Below are 26,422 nucleotides of genomic sequence, written 5' to 3'. Positions count from 1 at the left end.
ACACTTAGCTGACTGAGCCAGGCGCCCCGCCCCTGTACTGATTCTTAAAGCTTGCTATTAAATATTAAAGACATCTCATCCCAATATGATTTAGTAAAATAGAATAGGAGTGATATTATATTTATATTGTGAGATGGACTTTGGAGCATAACAAGATGGTTGGGCTTGATGTCATTACCCCATAAAATGTCATTAATAGGTAATTACACAGATACTTTGGGTTGTTTATGAAAAGTGTTGACTTCAGGGGCGTGTGGGTGGCTCAGTCGGTTGAACATCTGACTTCAGCCTAGGTCATGATTTTGTGATTTGTGAGTTCTAGCCCCGTGTCGGGCTCTGTGCTGACCGCTTGGAGCCTGGAGCCTGCTTCAGATTCTGTGTCTCCCTCTCTCCGCCCCTTCCCTGCTCATGCTCTGTCTCTCTCTGTCTCTCAAAAATAAATAAATGTTAAAAAAAATTAAAAAAATAAAAAGAAAAGTGTTGACCTCAAAGAAGTTAAATCTTATTCTGAAATTTGATCAGGAGCTATGAGGTAATGGGAACTTATGGTAATGACTTATACGTAATGTATTTGTATATTAGCGACAGGTTTGGGAGTTTGCTATGATACCTATCTGGATTAAATGATTTAAAAGTCAGACTATTTAAGTAGAGGATAGAGGAAAATGATATAGGTGCTTGTACTATAGGGGCACTTGGAATTAGTTGTAAGATGGGATTGCCATAAATGTGCTAATACGATCTTTTGGCATCTATATATTTATTTGCCCGCTCATATCTGAATGGTTGTGTTCACTTCTGGAGATGTTACATATTAAGGGAGACCCTGACAAACTAGAGAAGGTCCAGAGAAGATCTTCCAGGATCTTGCAGGTTTCTGAAACCAAGCCATAGGATGAATGGTCAAAAGCAATGAAGTTCTATAGTTTGGAAGGCAGAAGGGACATATTGGCTATGTTCAGATATTGGTGGGCCAGGTCTATCATGATGAAGAGGGTGTCCCTCTACTCCCAGGAAGCAAAAGTAGAGTCAGTGAGTAGAAAGAGGGTTAGAGTTTGGCTCTACAATAAGAAAAATATTTCTAATAATTAGAGTGACTCAATAAATAAATAAATAAATTATGAGGGAATGAACTTCATTTTATAAGAAGTGTTTAAGAATAGGCTGGACAGCCATTTTTGTCAGCAAGGGTCAGTGTTCTCTGAGGCAACAAGATGTGTCCACCCTCATTAACCTGAGAATAAGAGAAATAACATTGTCTTCAAAAAGTTAAACCATAAAAATCCAACATAGAGTAAACCACAGCAGAGATCAGAAATCAGTGAAGTCCCCTTGCAGAAGAGTATCACCTTTAAAGCTAGCAATGATAATTGACCCAGCCTTTATTGAGTCCTTTTATGTGCTAGGCATTATGCTGGGAGTTTTACATATATTGTCTGTTAATACTCTGTATAAATTAAATACTATTACCCTTTTCTACGGTGGTTTGAAGGCATGAACATGGCTACAAAATCAAAGGAGTCATTCAAAAGTGTGATTTGTTAGTACCGGAAGCAGAGAAAAGAGAGCGAGGGCAGCACACAGAAAGACAAATGGACGTTGGATGGTCTTGTCCAGGTGGTAGATAGATTGTGCTAGCTCATTGCTTACAAACTGCTCTAATTCTAGTTACCAAAATTTCCCTCCCACCCTCCCTCCTTTCCTCCTTCCTTCCCTTCCCTCCTCCCTCCCTCCCTTCCTTCCCATGCTCCTCCTATTCTCTTGGTACATAAATGAGCAATCCCAATCCCACCTATAGGCACTGTTGAAAGCTTTCCTTCATCCTACTCTAATAGTCCAGGCATGCTTCTGACTTGTCTAATGCTACCATCTGAGAGAGCTTCCTGCTGTAAAATTAGCTTTTTATTAGAAATCGTAGGTACAGCTGCTGACAGGGAGTACTCAGCCTCTCCAAAACCTAACCTATGAGAATGTTTGGCTCATTAGCTACCATGGCCCTGCTATTCAGTTCACTCTGCTGTTCACAGGACTAGAGACAGTTTCTCTCAACTGGGGAGCACGACTTCATTGGAAAGTCTTTGTGGCATTGACAAGACAAAAGATATAAACAAACAAGAATTTGATGGGACGATTCAAATAACATGCAGACAGTTCACAGGAGGACAAAAACAGGGAAAAGGCAGGGGTTTCCTCGTGGTAAAACTAGGAGTGGTGGGCAAAAATCAGGTCCTTTCCTCTGTTATTGTCTGGTTGTGAGTTTGTTACTTGTGTAAAGATTCTTTCTGATTATGATACAGCTTTCCAAATAGGTACATTTACAAAGGAAGATTGCGTTGGCCATACTTATGGGAACATTCAGTGTGTACATCAGTTATTTTTATTATCAAGAATAATATATCCACTTTCTATTTTACTTTACACATTAGTTCCCATGAGTTCTTCAGAGCAGGTACAATATGTCCTGTGAGACTGTGTAAGAGGATGGACTAAATGGCCCCTAGCCATTATACTTAGCTCAAATTTACATTAAATTCTTCTTGTATACATTAATAAAGATGATAATCACAAACAAGTCAGGAAATAAAAGGTTAAGATTTTGGTCAAATAGGAATGCATCCATCAATATTAATTTTGGAAGCTTATTTGGAAGACTAGTTAATATGCAAATGAGGATAACATCTGCAGTTACCCTTTCATGAGATAAGTTAACTGCCTTGTGTGGCTTTCTTGGGCCACTGTACGAAATAGTCTAAGGCGAAGCGTTTTGTACCTTTTGTAAAATTGCTATCAATACAGCCACTTTCGTAACATTGTACAGGTTCCTGTGCAAGAATCAAACTGATGTTTCCTTGTTTACATTTTTAAATGTCTTCATTCTGTCTTAAATTTTTTTTTCCTGAGGTAGGGATGGTATTTAGTATAAATAAGAACTCATTTGTTACTGGAATTGGGATTTGTATTCTTATTTGATGACAGTTTTTACTTAATTATCACGTGTTGAAGGATATGATTGTGTAAATTTTTGATAGATCTTCAGTTATATATCCACCTTTATGGCGGAATGAAAGAAGAAAGGGATCTTTCTAAAATTTAAAATGTTTATGTAACTGATGGTCGCCAGAGGGGACGTGGGAGAGGGGAGGGGTGCAATAGGTGAAGGGGGTTAAGAATGCACTTGGCACAATGAGCCCTGGGTAAGGTATGGAATTGCTGAACCACTGTATTGTACACCTGAAACCAGTAGAACACTGTGTATTAACTATCCAAGAATTAAAATAAAAAGCTTAATAAACAACAAAAAAATATTTAAATAAAACATAAAAGCAAAAACAAAATGTGTTTGTAATATAGATGCTCAACATAATCACATTCTCTTAACTTCCCATTTGGGAAGTCTCTTATTGATAGATAGGAGTTGTCATTGTAATTAAAATTTTTACAATAAATCAGAAAAAACTATATCACTGATTATTGTGGAAGTAGGAAATTTAAAATTAATGTTTTGAGTTTTAAATATCAAAAATAAAAGTTAAAGTATTCAGTTTAAAAAAATCAGAAATTTATCATCAGATTTAAAGAGACCGGACATATTTAAAACAAATATTCTTATTTATTTATTTATTTATTTATTTATTTATTTATTTATTGACGTTTATTTATTATTGAGAGACAGAGAGACACAAAGCACGAGCAGGGGAGGGGCAGAGAGGGGGAGACACAGAATCCGAAGCAGGCTCCAGGCTCTGAGCTGTCAGCACAGAGCCCGACACGGGGCCGAACTCACCAACTGTGAGATCATGACCCGAGCTGAAGTCAGTTGCCCAACCAGCTGAGCCACCCAGGAGCCCCAAACAAATATTCATTTTAAAGAGCACAATTTACAGATATCTACTGAAAACTTTTTTTTCCTTTTTTGTCCAATTTGGTGCATTTGTTATGATAGTTCAGGTTGTAGAAACAAATAGACTACAGCATTTATAATGGCTCAAAATAGGTGTTTATGCTCAGCTCACACAATAAGCCAATGCATGCATTCTACTTTAGTGGGTAGCTTTGTCCTTTTGATGATTCAGGCCCCGTCCATCTTGTGGCTCCTCTCAATGGTTAGCCCTTATGTTAAGACTCAGTTTTGTCACTAATCATATGACCTTAGTGTACACTCAATGAAGGCTTATTTAATGAATGAGTGTGCCTATGCTAACTTTCATAAGGTAAAAGGCTCTATGGAAGGTCCCTGTGTTTAAATAAGGTTTTTTTTTCTTTTAATTTCTTCTTTTTTCTTCCTGTCCATCCTAGGAGTGGAGATATAAATTGGGACGTGCTAAAAATTTGAAGAATTTCATCTACTTTATGATATGTCCACGGAGCTCTTTTCCCATCCCAGGGAATGAGATGAGGAGCAAAGGAGTAGTAGAGACATGAATGTTTTTGGGGTTTTAAAAAAATTTTTTTTCACGTTTATTTATTTTTGAGAGAGAGAGACAGGTGTGAGTAGGGGAGGGCAGAGAGAGAGAGGAAGACAGAATCTGAAGCAGGCTCCAGGCTCTGAGCTATCTGCGTAGAGCCTGATGTGGGGCTCAAACTCATGAACCATGAGATCATGACCTGAATCGAAGTCAGATGCTTAACCGACTGAGCCACCCAGGCGCCCCAGGACATGAATGTTATGAATCAATTTGAAATCATCTCCTTTTAAAAGAACACAGGTGACATGTATCATCCATGTTTATGCACGTATGTGTAAGATAACTAAAAGGAGGCACACAATCTCTTAAAGGTGGTTGTAGCTGCTGAAACTGATGAGGAGGAGTCTGGAAGGGAATATTTATATTCCCAGTGTATAAAAATTTATAATGTTTGAACTTTTATCCTGTCTATATATTGTATCTTAAAATAAAAACAGACTTTTAGGGAAAAAAAGAATTACACACAGAGTTTCTATTAAATAATCAGGCTTTCTCTGCATTTTTTTCTGACCTAGGGATCCAACATTACCGATACCTGCACTGAAATGCTAATGTGTGGAGTCTTACTGAAAATCTCTTCTGGAAATATTCAGGAACGGGTGTTTTTTCTTTTCGATAATCTTTTGGTGTATTGCAAAAGAAAACACAGGTAAGGGGATAAACAAGTACTAGTTCAGAAATTATTTATCCGTCTCATAGCCTCAACCTTTTCCTCAGTGCTCCTGGGAACTCAGGATCTCCTCAGTAAATCCCATAGTCTCTTCACCTGCAATGATTTTCTCCTTCATTATACCTGCAGCCCCTGTCCTGTCGACATCCCTTTACTTCATCAACACTCACAGCTATAAAAATTGAAATCTAAATTTTAAGCATCCCACTCTGCTTCACTAAGCTGCTCCTGTCAAAGTCATCATTCCCCTGTGTTTTCTAATCACGTGGTCACTTTGTTTTATGTGTTTCCTTCGGCAGAAGAAGTAGATGAGCACTTCCTCCTTCTTAAAACGCTTTCTTCTCTTTCCTTTTGTAACATCACACTCTATTGGTCAAATATTGGCCTGCTGCGTGCTTCTGCTTTCCACTCCCTTTGCTCTATCGTATTTATCAACTCTGCCTTAGTGATTTGATTCAATCCTGTGGCTTCCTGTCCCACCCACCTCCACGTGACTTGCTCAGAAATCTCTAGCCCAGAATTATAGACTGATCCTTCCTACCTATTTGGTATCTCACTTGTGATGGTTGTGAAGATTTTCAACATGGAAGGAATAGAATTCCTGATTTCTTCTCTTAATGGTGCTCCTCCCCCAATTTTCCCCATCCACTGGTTTCCCTAACTTCAAAAGCTAGGAGTTAACCTTGGTTCCTCTCTTTTCCTCAACCTCCCAGATGTAATACATTAGGGAATCTTACCGATTCTGCATTTAAAACATATGAAAACCTCCCCCCACATCTCTCCATCTATCCTAGTCCAGTCAACCAGCATCTCCTCCCTGGCTAACAGTGGCTGGTCCCACCAGGTCCTCATTTACTGCTCTAAAGTTTATGCTCTATACAGAAACCAGAGCAACCTTTGTAACGCAAATGAAAGCACATTATTACCTATCTTGAAGCTATCATTGGCTTCTTATCCTGGCTTGCAGATTTCTGCATGACCCAGCCCCTCCCTACTTCTCTGACCTCATCTCACCCCACGTCTTTTTTTCCTGTTCCTTGATTATACCATTTGCATTTCCTTCTTAGGGCATTTGCCCTGCCTGTTTCTTCCCAGGATGCTTTTCCGTCTGAGTTTTGTTTGGCTAGATTCTTCATGTCTTTTAGATCTCACTTAAGTATCTCTTTCAGAAGTATCTTCTCTGACCACCCCATCCACTGTAGCCTCCCAGCCATTCTCTATCAAGAAAGTTCTTGCTAGTGTTTTCTTCATTATTTATTTATTTGGTGCCACCTTCACTAGATTAGACTGTAAAGTCCTTGAGAACAGCTGTCTTGCTGCTTAGTCTCTGCTATTTCCTCAGAGGCTGGACCTGCCATGTAATAGACAATCAAGAAGTATTTCTTAAATAAGTGAATAAACGAATGAACGAAACCCAGCCAAGTCCCTGGTATAGCTTAGCCACCATTAGCTTAAATAATTTTATGTATCCTTGTTATTGATGTAATGCTACTTGTTTTAAAGCATGGATATAATTTTTCTTCAGAAGGTGCTTAATTTATAGGATGTTTTCTTGACTCTTGGCAAAAATTTTTACAGGTTGATTAAGCAAAATAGTAGGGCTGCATTTAATTGGGAAATTTATATGCTTCTTCCTAACCATATCTAGGTTAACATTAGTGTCAGTGAAATGGTACTAAGCGGCTTCTCTAAATTTAAAGGTAAAGCAGGTGGTTAGGAACGCAGGGTTTGAGTGAGTGTTTATTCTAGATTCAGAAATTAGGAAATTATAGCCAAACATTTTCTGGTAAAGTAAGAGTGAGAAACCCAAAACCAACGGAGGCAAGATTAAGGGAATGTCCTTCTTTATCTCTTGAAACGGGACTCCCTAAGTCAATGAACAGGATTCCCAGTGTAAGTTTGCGAAAAGTTGGCAGCTACATTGATGACGTGGCTGTTTTGCCTTTCGGACTGTGCTATCAGAATTCTCTAGTATGAGACATTAATGTGGAAATATAATGACATTAACTGAGAAAACATAGAACTACCCCATGTGCCTTGATGAAACGGAGCAGTTTAGGATTAAAGTCAAAGGATAATTAAATTGTTTAAAAAATAATTAAATTGTCGTTCTCTCTGTCTTAATGAGTATTTAAAAAAATTCTTTTTACTGTATATGAAAATAAACTTGTCTGGTTTTTTTAGAATGCTTTTCTGAATTCTTTGTGTTTTGAAGCAAGATTGAGATGAATAGAAGTAGGCTTTAGGAAGACTGTTAATTTTATGTGTACGTAACTCATTAAAAAATTGTAATATGGGGCGCCTGGGTGGCTCAGTCGGTTAAGCGTCCGACTTCGGCTCAGGTCATGATCTCGCAGTCTGAGTTCAAGCTCCGCCTCGGGCTCTGTGCTGACAGCTCAGAGCCTGGAGCCTGCATCGGATTCTGTGTCTCCCTCTCTCTCTGCCCCTCCCCTGCTCATGCTCTGTCTCTCTCTGTCTCAAAAAAAAAAAAAAAAACCATAAAAAAAAATTGTAATGTGATTCAAATTGTTTACGTGCAGTTGTTTTTTCCAAGCTTTACTGAGGTATAATTGACAAATAGAATTGAAGGATATTTTAGTTCTACAGCATTATGATTTGATATACATCGTGAAAGGATTTCCTCCATGTAGTCAGTTAACACATCCATCTAGGTACAGTTATTAAAGGCATCCATTTGAGAATGAGATCTTTTTTCTTTATTATAGTTGATCTCATACTTATATATATGCCCGCCTTCAAGTCCAAGGTTTTTGCACAGTTAGCAAAAGTTTTTGTCCACATTATACGCACATTGAAGACATTTGCTTAAAAATCACAGGCTTTTTCATTTTTAACGTTTATGCATTTGTGAGAGACAGAGAGAAACAGAGCACGAGCTGGGGAGGGGCAGAGACAAAGGGAGACAGAAACTGAAGCAGGCTCTGGACTCTGAGCTGTCAGCACAGAGCCTGACTTGGGACTCAAACCTACAAACCTGAGATCATGACTTGAGTGTATAATGATGATGTCATTTATGGTCTCATGGCTGTTATTGTTAAATAGCTAAACAACAGGAAACATTTGTAAAATTAAAAGCCTGCAGTTTTGGGGGCACCTGGGTGACTCAGTCGGTTAAGCATCTGACTTGGCTCAGGTCATGATCTCAGCCACTGATAGGAGAATGAATATTATCCCAATAAGTTAATAACAGTTACTTATTCATTCTCCTATCAGTGGACTTTAGATTTTTATTTGTTTTCTTTGTTGGTTTTAGTTTTTCTGCTATTATGAACATTCCTGCACATGTATCCTGGTGGCCATTAAAACACATACTTAGGAGGGAAATCATAGAACTGGGATATGCAAAATAGTCAACATTACAATATAAAACAAAATTGTTTTCAAACCTTAGGCTTTTCAGTCTATGTACTTTAATAGAGCCATCTTCTGAAAGGACCAAAGATCTCTCTGTCTGAGTGAAGTGTTACAGTATTGATCAAACACTTACTGAAATTTCATATTGAGTGTTACTATCTGCAGGTCAAGAGAAATAACAGAAACATGTACAGAGTTCACAGCAGTATCACAAAGAAAATTAATACTTTGAAAATACGACCCAGTGAATGATTCCATGCCATGGTTCTCTGACTGTGACTAAAACTGTTACCAAGTATATTAAACTTTTAAAAAAATATATGATGTGTCAACTTACAAGGAATTCTTTTTTACCAGACACCATGATACTATGTCCTACCTGGGAGAATATTCAGGTACCTGCAGATTAGTCTGCTCTGCATTCTTCTCTGTCCTTGGCTGACTCTGATGCCAACTTGCATACTGCCTGGCCCGAATCCCTAAATTGTAGCATTTATTTAAGGTTATTCACAAAGGACATTCAGAGGTCACTTTCAAAATGAACACGGGAGTGCAAGATGGTGAAGATCTGGGACTAATAAATCCTAAATCAGGTTAATTAATCTATTTAGTTAGGTTTCTTTACTAGTGGTGAAGGACTACTAAGTTTTAATGAGCGTTTAGACAGATAAGCCAGGAAGATGTACTCTCTTCCAAGGAAGAAACTCAGAGACCATGACAGCACCTTGTGACCCCTCTCAGCACCTGCCTAGCACTTCTCAGCACTTCAGGACTGATCTCTAACTGTAGGAGAGAGGAGGAGAGGGACATTGAAGCTGGTAAACATTTACATCTCCACTTTTGCCACATGTGTCTGTATAACACAATAAGTGAATAATTATTTCAGTATATTAAATTGTTTGCTAAACTTTTGTCAATGAGTCAAATGGAATAGTTCAGGTTAATTGAAATCTTTTGAGTGGCTAGGTGTTCTTAAATCCTCCTGAATCATTTCTTAGAATCTTTCTTCTTTAGGGGCGCCTGGGTGGCTCAGTTGGTTGAGGGTCCAACTCTTGATTTCAGCTTAGGTCATGAGCCCAGGGTCCTGGGATCGAGTCCCATGTTGAGCTCCGTGCTGAGCTTGGAGCCTGCTTAAGATTCTCTCCCTCCCTCAGCCCCTCTCCCCCACTCAAGGTTGAAGAATCTTTCCTCTTTAAGAATTAAATTAGTTAATAATTTAAAACACAATTTAAAAAAGTTTTTAAAATCAACTCTCCTGAATGTTCAGTGATTCCATTACAAACATACTTAACCACTTAATTCATATGATACATGTTCACCTGTAAACCTTTGTATTACATGCTTTTTTAGCATTAAAGACTGGTAATAGGCACACTATACACAAAGTTTTGGAATGTTTTCAACTTCTTTTTAAAATAGAAGAAATGAGACCCTTGTAAAGGATTATAAGGGTATTAAGAGACTCAACAAGCATACAATTCTCATATCATAAAAACAATCTAGGGAAAATATTTTCAGCTGGATGACACTCAATTTAAGAATCCCCAGCACAGTCCGTTTCTTTGCAGAGGGATCATAAGTACCAACCGAATTTTACCAGAGCTTGAAAAGGTGGAAATTACCAGCTAGTTACTGAAAAATGAGAAATGAAAGTGAAATAAATCAGATGGAGTTTTAAAATAACTTTTAGTGTGTGTCAGACTTTGATTGGGTACCTTTGATTTCTAACTTGAGCAAAAATATATATTTACCCACCTACCTGTATACTGTTCTTAGTCCAAAGCTTCCATTTATCTAAATTATTTAATTTATTTATTTTTTTTTTTTTTTTGAGAGAGAGAGAGAGAGAGAGAGCATGGGGGACGAGCAGGAGAGAGGGAGAGGAATCCCAAGCAGGCTCCATGCTGTTAGCACAGAGCCCCATGCGGGGCTCGATCTCACAAACCATGATATCGTGACCTGAGCCGAAATCAAGAGTCAGACGCTTACCTGACTGAGCCACCCAGATGCCCCAATAACTTCCATTTATTTTAAAACACTAGTCTATAAGTTTCAACTTGTAAAGCAACTAGTGCTGTTATGAATGGGAGGACAAAAATAAAAAACAAACACCAAGAGCCTAACATTTGGTGTCATTGATTGCATCAATGTCTGTTTTTTTTAAGACTAGCTTAAGTTCTATTGCTTCAATACTGTTTTTTATTAAGTTTAGTAACAAAATTTTTGTGATTTCATTTAATCACAAGACGGTTGAAGAATAGCAAGGCATCTACAGATGGACATCGGTACCTTTTTCGTGGCCGAATCAATACAGAGGTGATGGAAGTGGAGAATGTGGACGATGGCACAGGTAGGTAATTAGTGATTTTAAAATGAGACGCCAGCTCCCTCATAAGACAAACTTCTCACCTGAATACTTCTTTTGCGGTACATTAGAGCTTAGGAAAACTTTATTAGGTAGAGCAGTTGGAGGAGAAAGGCGTGATAAGGAAGAAGAGGATTCTTGTCAAAGTGGAAAATTATATTTGGCTGAAATACACTAGCATTCAACACAGAGATACAAAGAAATTGCTGAGTAGGAGTGACATACGCACTCATATTTCCTGGTATAGCCAGCATGAGTGCAGAAAATAATGAATGAATTTATTTTCTTTTTAAGTTACACTATCTTTTATAAGTATATATGCGATTTTTCATATATTCTATTGTATAATATATATTATATTTCATGTAATATATTCTATTCTACAATATAATATATAAAACCCTAGATTCGTTTTAGCTAGATAGCCGTTGTGTGTAGAAACATGTCAATTTTCTTACAGAGAAAAGTTGTGGATGAAGGTGGTTTGTGTATTTTAAGTGCTCATTTTAAGTACTTTATTACTTATAGATGGTACATTTTTGCTCTGCAGATCTGAAGATACAGACATTGATAAGTAAGTTTGTGAAATCACAGTCACAAACATTAAATAAAATGAAGTTACATAAATTATTTTTATTTGAAAAAATATATGGATCCCATTATGTGGTTATGTACTAGAGTATAATATGAATGTTCAGGAAATTGGATCACATTTTCCCCCGATGATTTTAATTAGATTTCAAAGATATGCTTCTAGGAGAAAAAGACCAGATGAAATAACATATATTAATTGTTGCTAAATGACTTTAATTCCCATATGCAGAAGTGTTCTGTATAATACTTCATTTAAACTGGGATTGGGGCACAGGTCAGCTCCCCTCTACCACATACCTTTGTTACCATCTTTTAGTCCCAGAGGGGAGAAGAATGTTTATCCTTTTCAGGGGTGCAAATTTTCAAAAGTGCTCACCTATGTGCCATTTCTCTATCCCATTGTCAGTATCCTAAAAGTTGTCCAGAATATAAAATAGTAAAGCATGATTGTTTCAGGTAAGGGGGGAAGGACATGCAATGGGCAAAACTCAGGTGTACTGCCTGGGAACCAAGTCGTCTTGTGGTGAGGTTCCTCATGGACTAGGGGACAGATGGAGTGTGGAGCTGTCTGACAGGTGGCACAGCTAAAAATCCCTTTCTATAATACAGGTGCAAATACATTCTCACATGTGGGACCTAGTAGGCTATCTTTCCTTGGCAGGATGTGCACAATATTTATTTTTTCAAATTTTTTGATGTTTATTTATTTATTTTTGAGACAGATAGAGAGCGAGTCAGGGAGGGGCAGAGAGAGAGGGAGACAGAGAATCCCAAGCAGGCTCCGCATGGTCAGCGCAGAGCCCAATGCGGGACCTGAACTCAGGAACCATGAGATCGTGACCGGAACCAAAGTCAGACGCTTTACCGACTGAGCCACCCAGGCACCCCCACCGTATTTTTTATAAGGTGGCATTAATTCATTTTAATGCTTTGAAAAGAGACTGGTGACATTAGGAAGTTGCCTGTCTAAAATGTGAACAGCTCTCTCACTTCAGTAACCCTATTGCTCAAGAGAATATCCAAAAGCCCACGTACTTGAGGTTGGAAGAAGTAAGGCAGGGGAAGGCACACTCAAAGCTCTACTCTGTTCCTTCTTGGCCTCGTCTGCCCTGGTGGAACCACCTGTCCCCTGTTGCTTCAGCCTTCTCTTTGTTTTCTTCATAAAGTTCCTGTGTCTCACTTCCTTTCCTCTCTCCCAGATGGTGTGGTTGTCTCCATTTGTTCCCTCTGCATTGGTAATCTAAGTGAATTCTGGTAAACTGTTGAATTTTGATAATGATTACTATGCTATGGGAAATTGGGGCATAAGATAAAGAAATGGAAGGAGCCCAGGGCCTTTGGAGGCATGGGCATAAAATAGCATCTTCAGCATATCTGTGTCAGATAGGGGTGAGCCTATGTGGGGTGATGGAGCTTTAATGCAAATGGTCTTTGGATTCAACCCCATGAAAAAGTTCTTTTAGCATTGGTAAGATTTTCACCTTCAGGACCTCGGCACCTGAGGGACAGGGGCATTATAGAAACAAGGCCTCAGACCCTGGTAAATACAAATTAGTGGGGAAGACTAATATTAGTGATAAAGTGTCTAATGACAGATCTTGACACAAACTTCCAAGGCTCAGGATTCATTGAAATATGATGAAGAAATTACACTTTGTATTATTCAGTTAAGGTTTTGTTTCCCCCTTCAACATACATATGCAGCATGTTGCTGAAATTTGGCTGCAAATACTTGCTACAACGTCACTTAAAGACATTTTAGGCTCCAGCTGGATACCTTCCCTTTGCTTCCTGCAAAGAAAATTTGGTTTTCTCATAAGTGTGTGTACTAGGTCTTTTGGGGGAGTATGTGTCCTCAGCCAGGACATGGAAATTTAAAAATAGAATTTCTGAAGATGAATAGAATCTTGGAGATCAACTCATATACCTTGTTAACATTTTGGATGATGGAAACCAGGCCACACTTAAGAACTAACTTATCCACTTTTACCCAGCTGTTTGGTATGGAGCTGGGACTAGAGTGAGGTTTCTCAGGTGCCCATGGCCATGCCTTGAGAAATATGGAGCAGCGACTCCATATGAATTTTAAATCTGTAGGGACCAACTGGAGAGCAATGAAGAGATAAGGCATTAATGTGTAGAAATTGACTTTGGTTGTTTGAGAGACAATCTGAGTGCTGCACCAACTTTCTCCTTTCCTGTTTTCTTGGTCATTTCCATCATGGAATCTCTATTTTTGATGAGCTCAGGTTTTAAGTGTTCTTTTTAAAAAAATTTTTTTTAACGTTTATTCATTTTTTGATAGAGAGGGACAGAGCGTGAGTAGGGGGAAGGGCAGAGAGAGAGGGAGACACAGAATCGGAAGCAGGCTCCAGGCTGTGAGCTGTCAGCACAGAGCCTGATGCAGAACTCGAACTCACGAACCGTGAGATCATGACCTGAGCTGAAGTCAGCCACCCAGGTGCCCCTAAGTGTTCTTACTTTATACTTATAAATGGGAGCTCTGATGCTGATAGATCTCAGCAGAGCTGATCAGTGTCTGTATACCAAGTTCTTCCCACGCTAGGACCCTGGATGAATTCGGTAAGGGATGGCAGATACCATCAGGCTTTTGTGTTCATTGCCAAAACCAGAAACAAACAACAACGATACCATATTGTGGTATAAATAATAAAAATTAATTAATCAAGATGTATTTTTAAGCATGCTTAGAAATTTCGATGAAAAATTTAAATGCTCCCCCATCTATTTGAATATATTGTAGAAATACTAGGTATTTTTGTATACTCTAGTTATAAGTAAAATGCTTTTCTTTTCTAAGGGCCTCCATCAGACAACCATTTGCACTAATTTAGCTCAAAACTTGCAGAAGTAATTGCATTTGGAATGAGACTAAGCTTTTAGCCAATGTGTAACTATCTCAAATCTTTTGAAAAATAAACATTATTCTACTTTTATTTATAATGTTTAATGAGTTGGATTATATCAGTTATATCTCAGAATACAAAAAAATTAAGGCAATGATGATAAGACATGCAGAAATGTAAAAATCTGTGTATTTATTTTAATATATCCGTGTTATCCATTACTTCTTATGTTCAACAAAGATGGTAGCCATTGAGTATGTGGCCAGATTTCCATTCCACCATTCTCTATAGTTTTAATTTTTTTTAATGTTTATGTATTTTTGAGAGAGAGGGAGAGAGAGAGAGAGAGAGAGAGAGAGAGAGAGAAAGAGAGAGAAGGTGTGAGCTGGGGAGGGGCAGAGAGAGGGAGACAGAATCTGAAGCAGGCTCCAGGCTCTGAGCTGTTAGCACAGAGCCAAATGTGGGGCTTGAACTCACAAACATGAGATCATGACCTGAGCCGAAGTCTGATGCTTAACTGACTGAGCCACCCAGGTGCCCCTCCATTCCACCATTCTCTAGATCCGACTCTCATTTGGGTGAATTCTAATTTTTTTTAAATGTTTATTTATTTATTTTGAGAGAGAGAGAGAGAGAAAGAGTGAGTGAGTGAGTAGGGGAGTGTTGGAGAGAGAGAGGGAAAGAGATAAAGCGAGCGAGCGAGAGAGAGAGACAGAGACAGAGAGAGAGAAAGAATTCCAAGCAGGCTCTGCACTGTCAGCAGAGCCAGACATGGGGTTCCATCCCATGAACCATGACATCATGACCTGAGCTGAAGTCAAGAGTCGGCCACTTGACCGACTGAGCCACACAAGTGCCCCTGGGGGATTCCTCTAATTTAATTCCTCTTCTTTGTTTATGAGTATATCAGTTTAAACATGATTCATAAAAAGTATCCAGCTTAAGAGCTATGTAGGAAAACTGTCGAACTTTCTACAGTTAAATTTCTTTGTAATTTTCATAGTATATTCTTGGAAATTCATTCAAAACATAGCCCCAGGAGCACCCGGGTGGCTCAGTCGGTTAAGCATCCGAATTTGGCTCAGTTTGTAGTCTCATAGTTCACAAGTTAGAGCTCCGCCTTGGGCTCTCTGCTGTTAGCCCAGAGCCTGCTTCAGATCCTCTGTCCCCCTCTTTCTCTGCCCCCCTTCCCTGTGTGCTGTCTCTTTCTCTCTCTTTCAAAAATAAATAAGAAAACATTTAATAAATATTTAAAAAAAGTATACCAGATCATTTGTAAATTCTTTCTTAAGAACAAGTTTATTTGTGTAGTTGGACAAAGGGCAAAAATGGTGACCTTTAGAAAATGTGATCTGTAGTTCAATGTGGGGCAAACCATAGTTTGCAGGACAGTAGTCAAATTTGAATTAGGTAAGATGGAGAATTTTTATTCTTTAAGGTGTTCTTGAAAGTGAACAGGGTTTTTAAAGAAAGTTTCAGCTACCATTTTTAATATAAATATTTGAAACCATTCAAAGATACATTCAAAGACACATTGGGTTTTTTGAAATTAAATTTTGCTTATTAAAGAAAATTTTGGGGGTGCTTGTGTGGCTCCGTTGAGCATCTGACTCGGTTTTGACTTGGGTCATGGTCACGGGGTCATGGGATCAAGCCCCATGTTAGGCTCTGCACTGAGTGTGGAGCCTACTTAAGATTCTCTCCTTCTCCCTCGGTGTCTGCCCTTCCGCTGCTCTCTCACGCACTCTCTCTCTCTCTGAATAAATAAACTTAAAAAAAAATAAAGTAAATTTGAAAATAACAAAAAGTTGAAAATATAAAGAGAAGTAAATGAGAATTTTAATACTTCCTTCAATTTTTCTTTTTATGCATAGATTTTCAAAAATGTTTAAAAACATGAACTCTAGTTTCATATCCTTTTTTCAATTAAATAAAATCATTGTGTGAATTATAGTCATCTTTATCTTCATGTCTTATCGCCACGTAACATAGTATTTATTGTTGCTTAATAGTCAAATAGATAAACCATAGTTACCTTATCAGCCATATTTATTGTTGTGTAACCTGAATTGAATACATTCTTAATTAAAAAGTAGGATAACTTTACAATGTTGAAAAGACTAAGACTATAAGGGTTCTTTCCTGATACACTTACATTTTCAATATGTTATTAATTTTAAAGGAGTGTTCTTGAGAAATAAAAAAAAAGGTCAGGGGAGCTATTTTTAGTTTCAAAAGGAAAAATCAGTTAGACGCTCTCTTTTTTTTAAAGTTTATTTATTTATTTATTTTGAGAGAGAAAGTTCTCAAGCAGGGCAGAGAGAGACAGAGACAGAGAGGATCCCAAGCAGGCTCCGTGCTGTCAGCGTGCAGCCTGGTGCGGGGCTTGAACTCATGAATCGTGGAGATCATGACCTGACCTGAAATCAAGAGTTAGATACTTAACAAACTGAGCCACCTAGGCATCCCTCGAACCTCTTTTATTTTTATTTTTTTAATTTTTAACTTTTTGCCATAAATAATGGCTAATGCTATTTTGGATGCCAGAAAATTTTCTTCTATTATTTGATAAAACCAAAGATTTATTCCAAAAACTAATTTTCTCAACATTAAATATTCATAATGTAAGTAAATTATAATTTTTTAAATATGAAGTTTATTGTCAAATTGGTTTCCATACAACACCCAGTGCTCATCCCAACAGGTGCTCTCCTCAATACCCATCACCCACTCCCCTCCCTCCCACTCCCCATTAACCCTCAGTTTGTTCTCAGTTTTTAATTTTTAAAATTTCTCTTAAAAATTTATGCATTCACACTGTTGATCACCAGAATAAGAGTTAAATACATTGTTTAGACATCAGTTTCTTGATGTTTTGAATAATATTTTCTGGCAGTTTCTTCTGTTTCATAGCCTGAGTATATGGTACTTGGCTAGCTTCCATCTCATTAAAACTCATGCTATTGAAAGGATATCAGCATTTCCACTGAGAGTTATAGTAGTATCAGTTTTAGCAAAACCTCATCTCATTATGTAAAACTATGCTGGATTAAGAGTGAGGAATTTGCAAACTGTATAGCTTCAAAGTAATTAGTGAGTTGTTCTCGGCTGCCCCTTGGATTTTTCTCTTTTTGGAAAAACATCAGTGCCTGGAGACTTGAATTTGGATATTCTACACTTAATGAATGACAATTTTCCATTCCTTTTTAACACTTCCTATAGAATTATATTTTAGATATAAATATAAGTGAAAATTCCTGCACTTGCCATTAATGTTCTTTCAGTAAAAACAATATTTTTAAATTTCTACTAAGGAAAAGCACTGCTAGGCTTTTCCATGATCTTTATGTGGCTGTTCTTTATAAATAAGTTCAATTCAAATTTATTTTTTAGAGTGAAGTTATTGAGGGGTGCCTGGGTGGCTCAGCTGATTGAATGCTGACTTCAGCTCAGATCATGATCTCGCGGTTTGTGAGTTCGAGCCCCACTTCAGGCTCTGTGCTGACAGCTCAGAGCCTGGAACCTGCTTTGGATTCTGTGTCTCCCTCTCTCTCTGTCCCTCCCCCCTCCCCGCTTGCAGTCTGTTTCTCTCTCTCTCTCAAAAATAAATAAATATTTTTTAAAATTATAAAAAAAAAGAAGTTATTGAGAAATGTGCTGTGATTGAAATTATGAAGCCATTTATATATCACTAAATACATCATATATTTCTTTTGAAATAAATGAGAATCAATTGCTTATTTTTTATAACACTGATAATTTGGTAACTGATATCATTATGATATTTATACTACATTTTGATACATATGTATGTATATACATATATGTACTCACATATTTGTATATATGTTTAAAATTATTTATGATTTTTAAAATTAGTGTGGTAGAAAGTAGTTAGCACATAAACTTTAAAAAGTGACATTATCCTTTCATTTTAATTTATTAGGTGACATAAGCTATTCTTTCAAAATATTATATTGGAACAGAGATGTACCTATCATTTGACATAGTAGATTTTACAGTCAATTAACAGTCTTGCTTTCTGTACATGAAACAGTAGCCACATGCAATCATGTGCTGACCTGTCTGGTTTGGAGTTCAGCCATACATTTTCCAAGGGAAGTTTGCACAGGTTGTAGTGCTTAGGCAAGGCTTCATGGAAGATGCGGGTACACTTTAAAGAGAAGAAAGAGTTGCTGAGGCAGAGAGCAGGGCTGGTGGCTTGATGAGAGCCTCAGCCTAGAGAACAGGTGAGAAGTCACAGCACAAGGAGGAGGAAAGCAGCAAACAGTGGCAGGGCCACAGGGGAACAGAGTGGAAAATGGCATTGTTCGATAGCGGTCAGTTTAAAGAGAAGCGCTAAAGCAATCCTCTATGTTTTCCCCTGATTCATTGGGGAGCTAACAAAGGCTTTTGAAGTAAGGAATGGCCTGATGAAAAATGTTGAAGGAAGAGTCAGCAGGGTGTGAAGAGAGCAGTGCCAGACTCAAATAGTCGAGGGAGGGAAGGAAGGAACACCCAGGTTGCAGAGGTGTCTGTCCCAGGGCACGTGGTGTGCAGGGCCAGAAGCATCACCCTGGTAGATGAACTTGTGTTCCTCTGTGTTCTGTGGAAAGAATACACCATGTTCCTTTTAAAGTAAGCCCAATATTTTATTGCTACAAGTTACATGTGGCTATGGTGATTTTCTTTACCTGGGGTGTGGGTAAAGGGTAATATCATTAGTGGGAATGTGGGGTCTTTTAGGCTGCAGTGCTGGGTTCTCTTAGCTGATCTCAGTCTGATTGTGGAAGAAGGGAGAGTGTGAAAAGCTTATGCTTGTTTGTGATATTGGCCCTGTAAAGTGACCCATGCGGGGAGGGGGGTCTATGTGGACATGTGCAACTTGATCTTTTTTTCCCACCAATTTATCATATTTTCTCAGTTGGTTATTTTTATAAGTAGTAACAAGGGATTATGGTATAATTATGAACTAATAATTTTTACTTCCTTACTAATTCCATTGATACTTATCTGACATGTATTAAAAAGTTCTGCTACTTTATATAGGATATGAACATGAACTAAATATGTACAGGTAAGAAGAAAGGTACACAAATTCCTTTTCAAAACAGATGGCAGGGCGTCTGGATGGCTCAGTTGGTTGAGCATCCAACTTCAGCCCAGATCATGATTTCACGGCTTAGGGATTCAAACCCCTCGTGGGGCTCTGCACTGATAGCTCAGAGCCTGGAACTTGCTTTGGATTCTGTGTTTCCCTCTCTCTCTGCCCCTCCCCTGCTCGCTCTCTCTCTCTCTCTCTCTCTCTCCCTCTCTCAAAATAAATAAACATAATAAAATAAAAATAAAACATACGGCAATTTCCTGATGGGGGAAATCTTCTGCCATTTGAATCCTTATTTTATCAGAAATTGTTATTATTAACAGGATTATGGCACACACACACATATCGTATATATATTATATATATATTATAACATATATATTATATTATAGAGTAATATCTAACATAATTCTCTCCTGGCGCAAGTATAACTTGGAATTTTTTTAAGTTTATTATTTATTTTGAGAGAGAGAGAGAGAGCGCAAGCAGGGGTGGGGCAGAGAGACAGAGGGAAAGAGAGAGAATTCCAAACAGGCTCTGCACTGTCAGTGACGAACCAGATGTGGGGCTCGAATTCAAATCGCAAGACCATGACCTGAGCTGAAGCTTAACTGACTGGACCACCCAGGCACCCCACTATAAGTTGGAATTTTTAAAGACCCTCAATATACAGAATCATTTGAGAATGCATTTTTGGAATAGTCAATCTGGTCTCAGATACCTTGTAGTGATTTTGGAGCTAAAAAGACTACGGGCATCATGTCTGCCTCTACTCAGAACTCACCAAATAAAATAAGGCCATTTGAGAAAAAACAAAGAAACAAAAAACAAGTACAGTGCCACAAAGTTATTTCTCTAAACCACCTTTAACATTTTGTGTCTCACCTCCTGTCCACCCACCATTACTATTTAGTGACTGTCAGGGAGATGAATGAAAAGTGTCACTTTAAATTGGTGCAGGTGCTGACTCAGGCCTTTGTCATATGTTTTTTCATTTTGAAATCTTTGCTCTGCAGACTGTCATGCCAGTAAATGCTGGATACAAGTAACATCACTATTCCCTACCTGCTATTAGGCAGAACTGCCGTAGAGGGTTTCCTGTTGACATTTTCAAATCTAGCATGACAGTGTAGCCAAAATGATGGGGAGACCTAAAAAAAGACAATGTGAATTCATACTCAAAGAAAAATTTCTTCTTCCTATATGGAATGATGTGGTTTTAAAGAGTGCACATTTTTCAGTTTTTCATGAGCAAGGATAATGGATTGACATTTATTTGTACCTTTCCATTTATTAAAGATTAGGTAAATGTGCTCTTGGTATGTTCCATTGATTTGTTCTGATTCTTCCTGTGTGGTTCATGAAACAGCTGAAAATTGTTCGTTGGGGATATACTTTGCTTTTGAAAGCTAGAATAATATTTCAAATGAGTATTAGAAAGCCAAAATGAACCTGAAACCTTGGATATTTGATTATTGAGATGAAAATTCTTTTACACGTTCTTCTTTTATTGCTTTAGGAACTTTAACAATATTTTTGGACATAGAGAAAAGGAATGTTAATACTCCAGATGTTTAATTTCATGTAATATATTAATATTAAGAGTTAGAAGTGTTTTATTCTTGAGCACTAACTGCATTTAATATACAAACATTTGATTTTTTATTTTTATGTTCTTCATTTCACACATTTAAAGCGAAGATACTTTTAAGAACTCAGTGGTGTTGGAACTTTTGTGAATTGAATGGTTGTGTTGATATAATTTATATATTATATTTGTTGTTCACCTTTACCCCCATTAATTTCCAGCTGATTTCCATAGTAGTGGACACATTGTTATCAATGGATGGAAAATACATAACACAGCAAAAAATAAATGGTTCGTGTGCATGGCAAAAACACCTGAAGAGAAGCACGAATGGTTTGAAGCTATTTTGAAAGAAAGAGAACGGAGAAAAGGTGGGTGTATGAATTGGCCACTATTACACTTTTGTGAAGATTCTACCTTAGCAAGAAAGCAGACAATGGGCAGAAATTATGAGAAAGTAAAAAGGTGTGTGATGTTCACCTGGATTTTCCAAGTGAGGTAAGACCCATACTAAAATACTTTATGGATACTTCTAATATTATCACTGAAAGAAAAGAAAAACCTTGTATAGTTAGTGAAATAATTATATTGTGGCCAGCAGTGTCTTTTAAATATTATGTTAGTCTGTTGAGGCTGCTATGACGGATACCACAGACTAGGTGGCTTATAAACAACAGAAATTTATAACTCACAGTTCTGGAGGCTAGGAGCCCAAGATTTGGAGTCTGGTAAGAGCAATTTTCCAGTTCCTAGATGGCCATCTCCTCACTGTGTCCTCACATAACAGCAGGGCAAGAGATCTCTCTGGGGTTTTGTCGGTAAGGCCATTAATCTCATTCATGAGGACTCCACTCTCATGACCTAATCACTTCCCAAACACCTTACCTCCTAACACCAGCACAATTAGATGTCAGGTTTGAACATATGAATTTGGGAGGCATGCAAACATTCAGTCTACAGCAAATAGTTTCATTTGCTTTAAAAGTTGTTAAATTTTCTTTGCACCTTATTCTCGCCATTTCTAAAGCATCATCTCAGAGTTTTCCTGTAAGAGACAAACTTCCATAGTATAAGGCAGTGTTGTAGGGCCTCCAACAGTTGTTCTCTCTATATGTAACAGTACAGTGAAAATCTCTAGACCAAATATGTTAGTGTCCTAATTATAGAATAAATCACTTGGGATACACATTAACTTTTTACAATGCCGTTGACTATAATGCAAGTTAATAAGGAGTTTGTTCACATGAAGAGGGAGGCCTGGTTCAAAATTGCTTCACGTTTTTAGCAAGATTCGCAAAAGGCACTTGATCTGGCAGTATTCAATTGTGTGACGTTTATCTGCAATTACGCACATTTCTTTAATTCAGCTAAGAAATAGAAATGCTTGTGTTACTACTAATTTCTTTACCCAATAATGGATAAGAAACAAGACAGTATGTATTCCTTTTCCCAGAGACTTAGGAATAAAATATCCCATTGCTGATGAAATTTTGAAGCACAAAGAACCCTTTCTTCCATCTTCAGAAATTTTTCCTTGAAGAACATACAAAGCTCCTATTTCGATTAAAATATTCATAGCACACATTTATATGAGCATTTCCAAAGCATTTTCAAATACTTAACTCCTTTGATTGATCTTGGGTGGAGAACTAGTTAGAAAAATTTAAAACATAGATTATGAATACCGAATAGCTGATTCTTTCAGTTTTGTTGAATCCAGCAATCAATTCAAATAGCATAGCAAGTCATTTGAAAGGTAAAATAAATTTTTCATCAAGTTGAACCTTTATTTATTTTTTCAGAATGGCTGTGCATACAGATAAACCTAAGGTGAAAAAGGAAGGGAGGAAGGAAAGGAGAGAGAAAGAAAGAAAAGCAAGCAAATAAGCATGTTGTATAAATTAGTTTATGTGAATAGGCTCTATTCTTGATGGAGTATTCCCTATTACTGACAAGTGGTAATTGCCCCTCCATTGTAAAAATAAAATTTTCATAAGAAAATTTGTAGCCAGAAAACTAAAAATAATTCAAGTATTTCTTCTTCTGCAACAGTTTGTCAGTCCCGTCCAAACGTCCCAAATTGTGGGCGTTCTCAGGCTTTCAGCTTTGACACCGCTCTCCTCTAAGATAGGTCCTTGTCTGGGATACCTGTTCCCACCAGATCCACATCAACATCTACACTGCCACTTCGTCCATCTCTCCTGAGCTTCATACGCATGTGTTCTGCTGGCTCCTGGACTCTACCTGAATGTCCAAATTCAATATGCACAGTATTGGACGCCTCCTTACCTGAATCCCTTTTTCAGAAATGCGTCTAACCCCCCCCCTCCCCAGTTCCAGGCTCTCAGGACAAAAGCCTAGAAGACATCCTGATCTCTCTTTTCTCCATCGTGCCTGCATTTAACCCTTTGCTGTATCCTATCAGTACTGCTCCCTAGATATGTCTCAGCATCATTCTCTTTGCCCTGCAGCCCCTGCTATTGTCTTCAGGGTTCAACTTGCCTGAATTTTTGAGGCTTCCTCCTAATGGTCTCCCTCTTTTTAAACCCTGCCCCCTTCACTTTGTTCCTGTATTGTCATCTGAGCTTTGTTTCTGAAGCAACAAAACTTTCTTTCCTGTCCTGCCCTGCTTTACCCCTCCCTCTGGTGGAAACCCTTACATGTTTCCCTGATACCTCAGGGATGAAGTATATGGAAACTGCAGTTGAGCAAGGTCCCTAACTAACCCGCCAGTGTGTCCTGTCCTCTCATGTAGGGCCTGGAGCTGTGCCCCGTGCTGCTTCACCTCAGGTAGCTCTTGTTAACTCTCTCTCTTTCTCTCTGGAAATACTGTTCACCCCTCTGCTTTTAAACATTGGTCTTCTGTGAAACCTTTCTTAATATTTCTGTGTAGAGGCAAGATCCTCTGAATATGCCTTTATTGTATCACAGTTTCTCCTTTAAGGCTGTTTCCAGGGCCAGCCAGTCCACTTGTGCCAATCTAATTCTGCAGAAGGGGTGCAGGGAGCTTGAGGTACAGCTGCTCTTCCTCCAGTGGCCAAACCATGTGCCTTTGGGCACAATTTACACAAGGTGCTATATAGCCCTCCAGATCCTGTCTTGACTGTCTCCTTGGTATCCCAAGAGCTTCTTGAAAATCAGGGCCCTAGCCTATGGAGCTCTGTGTCTGCAATCCCCTGCATGTGGTAGACGTGAATTAAATGTTTGTTTAATGAAGGCATGAGTGAGTGAGGAGACTTTCAGTACCTGTCCTTTGTTTCATTTCTGATAGGTTTAAAATTAGGAATGGAGCAAGACACCTGGGTAATGATCTCCGAACAGGGTGAGAAACTTTATAAGATGATGTGCAAACAAGGAAATCTGATCAAAGACAGGAAAAGAAAACTGACCACGTTCCCTAAATGCTTCCTTGGAAGGTAAGGTTGGTAGTCTAGGTGCATGTATTTCTTTCATGTTTCCACTATCTCACGTGTTAACTTTCCTTTAATAATTTGTTTTTCTTTAACAAATATTTCTCTAAGCATTTTCGAATACTTCTTTGCTATCAACATTTCCTGGACCGTAGTGGGGTGAAGGAATGGATCTAGGGCCAGAAGTCATACAAAACTTAAGACATCTATCCATTCATCCATGACTTCAACAGTTTTGGATGTACTGTGTTCCAAGGGCGAAGCAGAGGTTGGGGTCAGGCAGGGGCTGGCAGGCAGGCGGGTTTACCTATAGGGGACAGAGTCTGGCAAGGATGTGAGTACAGGGCCTACGAGTCAGAGAAGACTGGAGGAGTGAAGACACACAGTCTAAGCTGGCAATTAATTCAAAACTTTGACAGCTGGGCTCAGCATGAAGGCCTATCGATGAGGAGTCTGGAAAAGTAGGTCATGCAGTGAGCCTGGCACAGAGCAACAGGCGGGGAAGTCACCTGAGCTTTTCACATAGATTGGCTGTGTGTCCTTTGGTTTCTCCAGACAGCGGTATGTGGGAATCCCTGCTGGGTTCGGCCTGCAGGACTGAAGGGAAGGGCGGCCGCCTTCAGGTACTGCTGCTTAGGCCAGGCCCTATGCTGGCTTCTTCCTATACGTTATTTCTAATCCTCAAATACATACTTAAGAGGTAAAATCTTTATATTTTTTAAAGATTCAAAACCCAGCCATCAGGGAGCATACTGTGCTCACATTCATATAGCTAGTAAATGCCAGTGTCAACTCTCTAAAAGTAGTTCAGAGCCCAGACTTCACCATCAGACTGTCTCCATGCAAATCTGCTCCTACCTCTGGCTAGTTGAGAGACTTGGGAAGTTTAAACTTCCTTTTCCTCTCTAAAAATGGAGATGATTGTAGTGCTTACTTGCAATACATACCAGAATGCCTTCTTGATTAATTATGTAGACACAACAAAATACCCATAGGCCACACCAGCTCCCAACCCCATGAGAAGAATATAAGCCAGGAAACCCTGGCCTGCAGAGCAGCATGGGGTCTCTTCTCCAGTGAGCATGGTCCTCACAGCAGACCACCCAACTGCCAGCAAGCTAGTGTGGCTATCATCGGTAGGCCCCCAGGTGACAGCTTTTGTGCAAGAGAAAGAGCAGATGTGAGCCCACCTGCGCTTGGAAACCTCAATGCTGCAAAGAAGACACTCTTTCCTTCCTTCCTTCCTTCCTTCCTTCCTTCCTTCCTTCCTTCCTTCCTTCCTTCCTTCCTCCCTCCCTCCCTCCCTCCCTCCCTCCCTCCTCTCTCTCTCTCTCTCTCTCTCTCTCCCTCCCTCTCTCTCTCTCTCTCTTTCTCTCTCTCTCTCTCTCTTTCTTTCTTTCTTTCTGTCTTTCTGTCTTTCTTTCTTCTTTTTTTAATGTTTATGTATTTTTGAGAGAGTGCCAGCAGGGGGAGAGGTAGAGACGGGCACAGAGGATCTGAAGCAGGCTCTGCACTGACAGCAGCAAGTCTGACGTGAGGCTTGAACTCAGGAACTGCAGAACTCGGACACTCAGCCTGCCAACCCAGGTGCCCCACAGAGACACTATTTCTTATTATAACCTTTTAGGCATAACTTCCCACTTCTCATAGGGACATGCCTACTTATAAGAGTGTCACTTCAAGCTATGGCTTCTCACCAGGTATTTATTAATATTCCATTTACCCGTCAGGGGTCATTTTTACCATAAGAATGCTGCCTGGCAACACAGCTGATGCCCTGCCTTCATCAGGTTCTAGGAAACAGAGCTAGAAAGTTAATTCAGGGTCGCGTTTTCCTAATTGAAAGAGCAGGGTTTTGTAAACCCTTTACCCTGACCATAATGCATGTTAGTTGCAATGATTGATTGTAAGCCTTCTCCAGAGCGCCTGGTACATAGGAGAGACACAGTAAATTTTAGCTGTGTTCATTGTGGCTTTTTCCAC

The 26,422-nt window shown here is 38.8% G+C and overlaps 1 protein-coding gene across 3 annotated transcripts in view; it reads left to right on the top strand.

Annotated features, from left to right (window-relative positions):
• Positions 1-26,422, top strand: part of PREX2 (phosphatidylinositol-3,4,5-trisphosphate dependent Rac exchange factor 2) — a 292,149-nt gene that overhangs the window by 93,533 nt on the left and 172,194 nt on the right. For all 3 annotated transcript variants that reach the window (XR_008292620.1, XR_008292621.1, XM_053208257.1), the window contains exons 7-10: positions 4,982-5,115; positions 10,758-10,861; positions 21,251-21,400; positions 24,301-24,445. Coding sequence is in view for 1 of the 3 variants with exons in the window: in XM_053208257.1 (XP_053064232.1) it covers positions 4,982-5,115; positions 10,758-10,861; positions 21,251-21,400; positions 24,301-24,445 (533 nt within the window). In the remaining 2 variants the exon portion in view is untranslated. The remainder of the gene's footprint in view (positions 1-4,981; positions 5,116-10,757; positions 10,862-21,250; positions 21,401-24,300; positions 24,446-26,422) is intronic.

The sequence above is a fragment of the Acinonyx jubatus genome, chromosome F2 (genome assembly GCF_027475565.1).
Source record: "Acinonyx jubatus isolate Ajub_Pintada_27869175 chromosome F2, VMU_Ajub_asm_v1.0, whole genome shotgun sequence".
NCBI lineage: Eukaryota > Metazoa > Chordata > Mammalia > Carnivora > Felidae > Acinonyx > Acinonyx jubatus.
This window is presented reverse-complemented; position numbering and strand designations above follow the sequence as displayed.